The sequence below is a fragment of the Phoxinus phoxinus genome (genome assembly GCF_949152265.1).
Source record: "Phoxinus phoxinus genome assembly, chromosome: 10".
NCBI lineage: Eukaryota > Metazoa > Chordata > Actinopteri > Cypriniformes > Leuciscidae > Phoxinus > Phoxinus phoxinus.
In genome coordinates, this window is record NC_136885.1 from 17,280,898 (window position 1) to 17,292,502 (window position 11,605).

The window sequence follows — 11,605 nt, forward strand, 5'->3', positions numbered from 1 at the left end:
TAGGTGAAAAGACATTCCAGATATTTAAAGTGTTCCTGTTACATTATTCAGTTTTATAATATGCAAACATATAGGTGTGCACCATCAATATTGTTACGGTACATATAAAGGTGGAAGTTTAATTAAGAAATACAAAAAGAGACATTTCAAAAAGAATGTATGCGCAATTCAGTCATTATCATGTGAATATTAGCTATATTTAGTGCAAATAAACAAGCTTTGTGTAAATTATCGGTACAGTTAGAAATGAGTGCAGTTGTATTACAAATAAAACTCTTCTAAAAAGTTTTTCTGCATCTATAATGCTTCATAATGCATGCTTATGGTTCAAATGTCCCTATTTCTGATCTTTAGAGAAAAGATGATTAGATTAAGTGTTGAGTTATGATATTCAGATGTATAGTTGGTTTTGATTGGTGTAGTTGATCTTCTGACATCTAGATCTTCTGACAGATGTACTGTAAATATAAGTTGCATTGAGATGGGCGCCAGCTCTGTTCAGGTGGTTCATTTGCAGCCAGAATGCCACAATCTCCACGAGAGGAATCATCTTCCCAATATCTGTGTGCAAACAGAAGCAGCATAGTCAGTCATTAGCTACTAAATCACATTTAAACAATTATATTCATTTTACAATACTTGTATGTTTTTTAACCATATGATGAATTATTCATGGAGGCTTGAAGGACAAGGTGTAAAAAGTGCCTCCTTGAGTTTATTTCCTATTTTTAATTTCCCTGAATTACATTTTTTATATTCATATTATTATTACTGTCCACTTAGAAAACTTAAATAATGTTGGAAATAAACTTTTGGTAACATTACAATAAGGTCTTATTTGTTAACATTAGTTAATCTGTTAGTTAAAATGAAATAACAATTAACAAATATTTTTACACCATTTATTAACCTTTGTTAATGTTAGTTAATAAAAACATTCATGTTCATGTTAGTTCACGGTGCATTAACTAATGTTAACGGTATACAATGTGTATACCGTACTTACAAATGTAGTAAATGCTGAATTACCTTATAGAAATAGAAGCTGTAGCAGTATTAATCATTGTTAGTTCGTGTTAACCAATGAAGTTAATTAATGTTGAAACTTGAAACCAAAAGAAACCTTATTGTAAAGAGTTACCAGAGTGTTACCAACATGTTTTCCACCTTTTTAAAATTCAATGATCGCTCCCTCCAGGCCAAAGTTGAAACTGCATGCTAATTTGTGTATGTTACCATTGCAGGGCACCTCCACCTTTTTTTTCTTTCTTTTTTTGAAAAATCATTGGAAATTTTTGGTCAGCAAAAAAAAATACATCCTTTAGGTAACCGACTCAGGTAGTCAAAAAAACAAACAAGCATTTTTTTGACATAGTTTTCAGTCACATGTTTTCCCACCTCACTGTCAATGCAGTGTTGTTAATCCATGTCCATTCATTTGTCCCCACACGATTTAGCCCAATCCAGTAGTGCAAATTCCCTTTCCTGCTCAGATACATCTGCAGAGATGAGATATTGTCGAAAGGCATAAAAATACATTTAAATCCTGTTAATTCACTCCTGTTAGTTTGACCATATTTACTGAATTACTGACTTGCACACGTTGATTAGTAATGACGGCAAGATTTCCTCCCTTCCTCTGGCATTCCTCCCTGCTCTTCTGCCAGCTCAGACGGTTTTGAGACAGGAAGTAACAAGTACTCTCGAACCTCGACCAGCCCTTGCCACAATCACCGCACAGATGCTCTGCACACACACATTTAAATGAGGAAACAAGAAAACTCTGAAGTGACGTAAAAATAAGTTGCATATGGGACAAAGAAATTAAACGGACATAAAACTTTTAGACAGCCGTATGTCTGTTGTTCACAAACTCACGAGTTTCTCCTAAAGGTTGTTGGTAAACCTCTTGGCATTTGTTCAAGCTGCATTCCTGTTCCGGTGGAGACCTGTTCGTCTCCTCCAACACCTGACATGGCTGCGTCCCACTCACTGTTTACAACATAGTGAACAATGTTACAGTACACCTGACCTCTAAATAAATTTAGAGCCATTTCCACCAAAATACCATTACTGGCACTGTAAAGTCATAATAATGTAACATCGAGATCTTGACACAAGAAGTTAGTCCAGGAGTTTATAGAATCTTTGAAATTTTGTGTAAATATTCTTTTTTGATCACATTTTTCTGAAGGTAAATGCTATTTTCTTTTTACGTAATAATTTGAACCCACCTATATTGTTTTAAGATTTGCACCTACTTGTGATGCATGCAAACATACTGAAAAACATTTTTAAAAAATCTTAATTGTTAATTACGGTACAACGGGTCTTGACCACTTTTAAGGAAAATGTCTGTTTTTTTTATTTTTTGTATCAAGTGTATTATGATAAAGTGGCTTTAATTCAATCATTATGGAGTAACACAAATTCATTAAAAAAAATGTTTTGGATAATTTGGGATGGCCTACTACTCTGTAAAAAAAAATGGACTTTTCCTGTTTTTCTTTTTCTTTTTGCCTTTCATAATGTTGCAATACAATACATTATATAGCAGCTTCTATATTATTCTGCTATTAGTTATTAACAGGTTTATAAACAGTGTACATACAGCTGTTAGTTTTGTGCAAGGAGAAAATGACATCCATGCATTTTAGCACCATTGTCCCCTATCAGGAAACAGTGCGTTTTAAGGCTTAGATCCTAGAAAAAAGTACTAAATATTTTTCATTCAAATTTAATTTGAATTCACACACACAAAATACAGTTGCATAACATACTGAAAGGTCAAAGGCCATAAGTGGTTCATCAAGTTTAGTCAAACTAATTATGAAAATATATATATATATATATATTTTGACAGGGCTAGCAGAGAAGGCCTTGCTGGCTCTGATGGCACACCACTGGTCAAACACCATAAAGACCACCAATTCACCATTTATTTAAATATTATTATTATTATTATTAATAAAAGTAATAATAATATAAATAATAAAAACTGAAGTTAGCTTATATTTTGTTTGTTAAGATATTGATGACACAAAGGTTGTTTGTTTCCAATATCAAAAACGATGTAGCGTATTTTTGACCAAATGAACCCAAAGACAATCAAATAGTTACCAGGCTATAGCCTAGGTTCCGAGTTCTACTTTGCCAACAATTAGGCAAATGTAGGCCTACAATATTATTTGACTTTTTTTATTTTGTGATTATTATAAACAACTAATTTCATTCAGAACTACAATATAACATAGTAAAGGCCTACATATAAAGATACTTACAGTTAATTAACAGTACAAGGACCACAATCAGCAACAGGATGCAGAGGACAAAAAGAACCAGTGAAATGATGCGGTAAACACGAACCTTCCGGTAAATATCAACTGATCCATCTGGAGAAAAGCATAATACATTTTGTCGTTACAAAAACCGTCAAATAACAGAAGTCAAGAGATGTGTAATGACATCATTCATCACCTGAATCCGGCTGCAGCTTTTTCGGCTCAGACTTGCCGTCTGCGTACTTGCCGAAATTGCACAGTTTTACGTACATGTCTCTTCTAACGCAGCGTCTACACAGAGTTTACTACTGTAGTGCGCACTTGACCGCAGCTCAGCTCTTTAAATGATCGAGCTCACACACACACACACAAACACACACACGGGGGGTCGACCGCGCGCAGGGTCTTTGAAGACGTGCATCCGTCACTGTAGCAACGTACAGTCTGATGACGACGCTCCGTAACACAAAACCGCCTCTGTGTCCTCGTGTGCCCTTATGAGACCTTGAAGCTCTCTCCGGACAAAATAAGATATCCGCTGTCCTTCAGAGAGCAAGATATGCAGCTGTGTCCCAGATATGGGTTTTACAGTGTGAACTATACAAAAGACTCTTGTCAAATTACAGAGCAATGTATAATTTATGTAGGCTTTGCGGGGCCATGGTAAAAGATGTTTCTAACGTGAAACCACATGGGCTGTGTGTATAATCGAATGCTGCTATGAAGCAACTGTTAGGTATTAAATTAAGCACTAGCCTACTCACAATGTTCCCACAAATATTTTTTGCCCTGGTAGGCTATGTAAACTGTAAAAAACAATGTTAGAAATTTTAAAGGTAAAGATGCTGTTGTAAAAACCTGTAAGCTATTGGTTAATTGCAATGGCAATTAACATGGCAATTTATGTAGTCCAGTAAACTTTTTTGTATTAATCTAAGCACTACCACTACAACTATCAATATTCCCCAACATAAGTCCATCAAATAGTTTTTGCACAGGTACAGGAAATAAACCTTTGAGTTGGTTCAATTTGCTTGCCAAAAAAAAACTTTTGTGTGTGTGTGTGTGAGCTAATGCATAGTTTATTTGGAACTCGAAATATTTTGCACTAGAACGCAAATGCAATGAAATATATCTACATTTTCTTCCCATCTTTTCCATCATGTTCCAGTGCTCCTGGCTCCAGGGAATTCACTGGGACATTGTGACTACATCACAACTGATTTATGTGTCCTTTAAGATTCTAATCTACTGTTCTACTGTCACCTAAATGCCACTTTGGCATTTAAAATACATGATTTGGTTATGGTAACCACAGGTACTTTTTACTGTAGATTAAAGCAGATTTTTTTTTTTTTTTTTTTTTTTACAGTGTAGACTATTTATGTACATCTTCTGCATACCCTTTTATTTTAATATCAAAATAATCATTGTTTTGTTTAATACTTTGCTGACCACTGCATCAGTTGTTCTTTTTCTCCATTTTGTTCCTCTTTTTGTTCTTTTTATCCACTTGTCCTGTTTTAGACCAGATAGACAGCTGGACTCTCAATCACACATTTTTGTAACTTTTGTAACATATCATACAATGAATATCGCAACCTTGGAATTATAAGGTTCTATCTGCATTCTGACTGGTTTTGAGATATTGAGCTTTAAAGTTTTTGCATTCCATTCGACTGTGTAGAAAGAACCTTTTTATTTTCTAAATAAACAGTTCCAAAATGTACACAACTTAAAAAACAACATCTCATAATGTAAAGAAGTGGTCACAGAATAAGAATATGTGAATAACTAAATTTTTACAAAAATGTCAGATAGAACCAATTCCAAGGGGACGATATGCACATGAATGCCCAAAAAGATTATTAATTAAAAAAATACAGCACTGCTTTGAATACTTCTGTATTTTATCATTTAAAACATGTGCGTTACACAAAACGTTAAATAAGTCAAACTCCTGGCATTTTTATCATTTAATGAGTGCTTGTATTCACTTTATTAGCAATTAATTGGCCTAAAATTTGCAGTGATAGTAAAAATAGTTTTGATGATTGAATAAAAAGTGTTTTACCTTTATTGACTGTATAAGAGCGGATTAAAGAGGGCAAGCCATACACATGTTCAGATGGGTTAGTGAGAGAGGAGTAAAGATTCCCTTCATCTACGGCTGCCTCTGCGATGTCAGTTGGAGACACTAAATAGAAGAACAGTTAGATTTGAGAAGAAAATGAGAAAAGGCTTCGTGACTTGTATATAATGCCTAGATCAGAGAAATTTGGTATTGCCCTGCTCACATAATGCAATTTTGTGAACGCACAGTGAGGGTGGAGTCTTGTTCTTAAACTTTAATAGAGCTAATAACAACTTGTTTACTGCTTATATTAAAAAAAAAACACTTATATTAAAAAAACACATAAAAAAGGCAATTTTACCTTTTGTCTCCTGCTTCTCCTCATCCTCTTTTACCTTCTCCTCCTTAGCCGTTGCAATCTCCTCCAACTCCACTTCTACTTCTTTATTGCTCGCCATGGCTTTTTTTTCCCTGTCTGCCAATTCCCTTGAGTTTCGTTTTCCTGACTAATTTGTCAGAGGTCCCAGTAGGCGCAAGCTCTTTAGCTACTGGTTCAATAGACAATTGTCAATTAATAGACAATTGCTCAACTATTCTGAGGACAGATGACACAGTAGTAACAGACAAGCTTCAGATTTAAATATGCTGACCTGATGAGAATTGTCTCACACCAGGATAAATCTGAACATCACACATGATCAGTTGTTTTCCCGCAAGTTCCTCATTACACGTTGCCACGATATCCCTCACTTCTCTCTTTTTCATACTGTCAGAATGAATTAAATCACTAATCATGTCTCATCCTAATTGAGAAGAAAATTGAGAAGATTCAAATAAATTCAAACATATCAAACACGAGCCGCTAGTGTCTCTTTAAACCTAAGTTTAAGTGTTAAATATGTCTAAAATGGCTGAATAGGATAAATAGTGGACAAGAATGAATGAAATCTGTACTAAAACAAATGACTCAGACAAGAAAGAGGCTAAAATATTTTAAAGATTTTTATTATATGCACAAAAGTTATTGATAATACTTTACAAAAAAAGAAAAACAAGAACAAAAACCTATTTGCATTACATACAAATGATGCGCTCCTGGGAGAGAAAGAGAAATCAATACTTGCTTACTCTACAAAGTTTATTTCTGGTTTGACCTTCCATTTTCTCTCTTTCTCTTTAGTGTCTCTCAATTCTCAAGTCCCAATACTTTATTGCCAAGAATCTGTTTAAAGAAACATATTATAGTTTCCCCCCCCAAATACTGATAAATGCAAACAGCACCCTTTAGTCCCCATTATGAACAATGCCCCTTGTAGGCACAATGTATTGAATGTGGGATAATAGTGGTAAAATAATGTATCATCTTTCTCTCTCTTCTTTCTTCCTCCATCTCAAGCACCGTAAACACTCTCATTACTGTATGTCATGTACAGGAACAGGTCTTCCTCCTGGTGTTGCTAAAAACAGACAGAGGTGGTCAATTTAGATCAGAAATCATATTAAATTGTATTAGTTTATGTTTCAAATGGTAAAACTTAAAAGGTGTGTGCATATAGACCACAGTTAAAAAGTGTAGGGTCAATAAGATTTACATTAAACAGAAATGTATACTTTTATTGAGCACTTTTATTACAGTGACACATTAAATGGGCCAAAAGTAACAGTAAAGACTTTTACACAGTTGCAAAAACATTCTATTTCAAATAAATGGCATTCTTTTTTTTCTTTTCTTTTTTTAAATCAACATTGATAATAGTAAGAACTGTTCCTTGAGCAGAAGGTCAGCATATTAAAATGATTTCTGATGGATCACGAGACACTGAAGACTGGAGTAATGATGCTGAAAATGTTAAATGTATATATATTTTTAAATATATTAAATATATTAAGACAGAAATCAGATATTTTTAATTGTAATAATATTTCAGCATATTACTGTTTCACTTTATTTTTGATTAAATAAATGGAGCCTTGGTGAGCATTAGAGACTTCTTCAAAAATCATTCCGATCCTAAAAAAACAACAACTTTTAAATGGTAGTGTATATATATATTTTTAACTAAATTGCCTTTTTTAGCTTTTTTTTTTATTCATGACTTTATTTATTAATCATGTACCAATTAAAAAGAACATTATATATTCAAGGCCATTATATGATTTTAAAGAAATGTATTTAGAATTTTATGAAGGTCTGGATTATGTTCCGTTTAGTTGTTCCAGTGTCGCACGCATTTTATTTAGTTCCTTTTGTTTTCCCTGTCTATTTATAGCCCTCAGTTGTCTATTCTCATCTGTGCTTAGTGGTTGTGTTTCTCCTGCGTGTTATCTTGATCTCTTGGTGATTTATTGTTTATTAACAGTTTACTGCTGCACTAGATCCAGCTTCAAACTCATCCTTGCTGCAATGAACACCCTTTGCTAATAAAATTGAGTATCTTACTCGGCACTAGTGAAGAGGGGAACTTGAGTTACCTCATACACCGCAGACAGCGGGGAGCTGGATGGAGGGAGGGAGTTTTTAACGAAAAAGAAGAGCGCTTCTTCCGGCCTCATAGACACCCGCTGTCTGATCAGGAAGCAGAGCTGGCCGACTGGAAGAGAAAGTGGAGAAAATGTCAGTCAGATCAAAACTTAACAGTTTCCTCAAAAGGAAGACTGGAATAGGGAAGTTCAGGGTCAGAAAGAGTCTCAAAAAATTTTAAGGCTTAAATATACTGGCATATCATTACGCAATGCTGATGGAAAAAGTTAAGTTGAATTCCCCAGTAAATTTACAGAAATTGTGTAATTTTTTATTAATCATGAAAAAAAAATTAGCTGCTTGGATTTAAATAGGGAAATTGAGTCAATGATTGGATCATTATTGCAGTGATTATTATGTTTCTAGCATGTTATATGTTTGGCAACAGTTGTGATGGAGTGTGTAGCTTTTCATTTCTTAAGCAACCATGTAGGGAGACACCTCTTGATGGAAATAAATGTTGTGGTGTTATTTCCATTAAGAGGTGCATCAATTTTTGCTTGTATTGACAGTGCAAGAGTCGAGCAGTCTGTAAAGTTTACTCCAGCACATCCCCAAGACTTTCAACGATTTTAACTTCTGGACTCAGAGGTGTTCATTCATGTGAGAAAATGATTCTTCATGCTTCCTCCCAACCATTACATTCTTTCACAATTTGAGCCTAAGGAATCTTGACATCCTGAAATATGGCCATGATGTGTCGTCCAACATGGTTGTTTAAGAAATGAAAATCTACACACTCCATCATACCGTATAACATGCTAGAAACATAATAATCACTGTAATAATGATCCAATCATTGACTCTTAAGCATTTGCCTATTTAAATCCAAACGGCTACTTCTTTTTTGGCTGGGCAGTGTATAATGTTGAGGGCATGTATGAAATAAGAGCTGTCACCTGTGAGGTCTGAAGGAACAAGGTATTTCTTTTTGTCAAGTTCAGGAGCTCGTGACCTTGCAGCTCTCTCCACAATTATCTAAGGAAACAAACAAACAAACAAACAAATAAAATATACAACTCTCCAAACACCTTCCTTTTAGAGCAATATAATATTAGTAGAACATTCTGTCATCTCATGTCATTCCAAACCTGCATGACTTTCTTCTGTAAAACATAAAAGAAGATATTTTCAGAAATGGCTCAGTATTTTCTTGTCCGTACGATGGAAGTAAATGGTCACCAAAACTGTTTGGTTACCAACATTCTTCAAAACTTCTTCTTTAGTGCACCAGAAGACAGAAATACAAGTTTGGAACAACATGAGGGTGAGTAAATGATCATGTTTGGGTGAAGTATCCCTTTAAAGCTTTGAATTGTCCTGATAATGTAACTAAAATGTTTTATTGTTTGTTATTATGGTTTCCAACCAGGATACTGACAGGAATTTTATCCGGATGTTTGGCGCGGACTCTCTCCCCCTCCGCTCTCCTGATCTCCAGTGGAACACTTCGCTGATACTGGCTAGACATCTGAGGGCCAAACACACATGAACAATAACATCAACATTAAAATATAACTAACAAAAAATGTCAGGCTTCCTCATTTGATACATTAATGAATCTGCCTGATTAGTTATTGTCATTCAAACTTGGGCAGAAATAAACACACTGTCAGATCTGCATATGATAATTAATAAAGCATAGTTATTCTCTGAATCAGTCAATCATATACACTATATGTAGCAAATTGTTTATCTTCAAATGCTCTGGTCACTCTTCTGCCACCCCTGACCCCACCATGGGCTCTTCCTCTCCTTTGCCCTCAGTCCAGATGTTGTTCACATATACTTCTGCCATATGTTCAAATTCAAACCATGTGTACTTTTTCTACGATCCTAACACAATACAACAGCTAGATTTTTTAAAGTCACCATGACATACAAATTTACACTTCTTGCTAATGAAATATTGCACTATTTATTAATGATTAAATGATTTATCCATGTACATTATTTTTTAAAATTCCCATCATAATCTTTAATCGAAATAATTCCCCTCCCACTTGCAGAAACTTCTCTTTTCTTCACTGATGACGTGTTCACTGGCACGAGGGCGGGACAAACCTGTCACTCACATGACATCACAGAAAAAGCAAACCACAACCATCCAATCAATTCCCAACGGACAAAATCAAGTCCCGCCCTACATTTTTTCTTGTCCGAGAAGCCGTTTTACATGGATATTGGATATGCATTATAATAGGACAGAAAAGACTATTGTAACTTTCATTTAATGTTGACTTTAATAAAAATAGTTAGTATTTTTGCATATACATTAGTTCATCGTCCGTAACTGTACAGAATGCTCTGCTGTTTCATTGAAGGTTGTGGAAAATGCTTCAGAATCTTTCATTACTGTGGAACTAGGCAGACTAGTTTGTTTTGTTTATATTCACTCAACCATCCACTTGTGCCATGGAGAGGAACATTACATAATACAGACATGCACACTCATAAATTACAACAGAAATTAAATACTCGGATTTTACATTTTTGCATTCCTATTTACTCCGACTTCTGAATAGCTGAATGTGCAAAAGAAAATGCATCCAATACTGTAGCAGATGATCATGTATGCCAAAAATGACTCTGGCCTGTGGGTGTCTTTTTTCTGTGCTCTAAATAGCTTCATTTTACTTGAGCACTGCAGTTAGCCTTGCACTATATTTCTCACAAACATGTATTACAGTATGTTTTCTAAATTTTCTGGACTTGCACCATGGTAAGTACATGTGCTTACTCGTGTTAAAAATACCATGGCATATGCATATGGTAGTTATTCACTACCATAGTATTATGTAATAATAAGAAGCCAACACGCATGTTAGTTGTGATTCTTAGTGGTGTTGCTAAGAAGACGAGTTGCCAACAGGGAGTGCTGCAATGCGAAAACATGTCCTCCATAGTACTGCCCGCTCCTAAAACACTCACTATTAACACTCAACAATAATAATCTTCTGCCGTCAAAGTACATGATACTGTGAGATAACTGCGACCATAACAACTGCTGATGACGTAGGCCGCGAGCTCACATGATATGATATGAGTATGACCTGCTATTCCGTACAATCCTTGAGTTTATAGCTAAGTGAACTTAATGCGGGTAACCGCGGGGTTGGTGTCTGAAACTTTGATCCACCACAAATCCACTACCGTTTCCAACATGAAACTACATTAACCTCATCCATTAAACTGGCTGTATTGATAATTGCGGTAAACACACAAAACAATACCTTGGACGGCTACTGATAGATTCAGGAAAAAGTCAAATGTAACGCCCGTCTTCCCCGCTTGGACGAAGATAAGATGCCTGTATCAGCGCAGTAATTATGTTGCTCTCCAAAAATCAATAACTTTATATTATAAATCGCCTTCTATGTTGAAGATGTCGACTGGCCCACTTCTCCCACTAAAACAACAACAAATAATGTACCGCCTCAGTCTGTAAAGTAACCAATGAGAATTATAGAAATAGACTGACATAACGTCTAGCCATTTAGAGGAAAGAGAAGGCGGGATTTAAACGTGTTGACAGTGCTTCTGTTGGCCAAAGGGAGCTATCGCTCACGCGTACCCCTAGGTCAGCGGAACCAATCAAAATAAAGCATAATTAGGCCAATGAAGAGAGCCCCACAGTGTTTCTGTGTTACGTGTCTGACGTGTCCTTTTCTAGGCAAAACCAGCATGTGATTCTGGTAGCAAAAGTGACATTCGTTATTAACTTCCTAA

At 35.3% G+C, this 11,605-nt stretch overlaps 2 protein-coding genes across 3 annotated transcripts; both read right to left on the minus strand.

Annotated features, from left to right (window-relative positions):
• Positions 1–105: 105 nt before the first annotated feature.
• On the minus strand, positions 106–6,126 carry LOC307005355 (perlucin-like protein). Of its 2 annotated transcripts, XM_079625434.1 has the most exons (7): positions 5,717–6,126; positions 5,356–5,478; positions 3,282–3,392; positions 1,879–1,992; positions 1,595–1,746; positions 1,399–1,499; positions 106–561 (listed from the first exon to the last, which is right to left on the minus strand). In XM_079625434.1, the coding sequence occupies exons 1-7, from the start codon at positions 5,811–5,813 to the stop codon at positions 438–440; spliced, it is 822 nt and encodes a 273-aa protein (XP_079481560.1). In that variant the 5' UTR covers positions 5,814–6,126; the 3' UTR covers positions 106–437. The 2 variants fall into 2 exon arrangements, with proteins under 2 accessions (XP_079481560.1, XP_079481561.1); XM_079625435.1 differs by lacking the exons at positions 5,356–5,478; positions 5,717–6,126 and adding an exon at positions 3,478–3,903.
• A 213-nt stretch (positions 6,127–6,339) lies between these two features.
• Positions 6,340–11,340, minus strand: LOC307005356 (gamma-aminobutyric acid receptor-associated protein-like 1). Its single transcript, XM_079625436.1, has 5 exons — positions 11,110–11,340; positions 9,258–9,347; positions 8,776–8,854; positions 7,828–7,946; positions 6,340–6,812 (listed from the first exon to the last, which is right to left on the minus strand). The coding sequence occupies exons 2-5, from the start codon at positions 9,345–9,347 to the stop codon at positions 6,747–6,749; spliced, it is 354 nt and encodes a 117-aa protein (XP_079481562.1). The 5' UTR covers positions 11,110–11,340; the 3' UTR covers positions 6,340–6,746.
• Between the last annotated feature and the right edge of the window lie 265 nt (positions 11,341–11,605).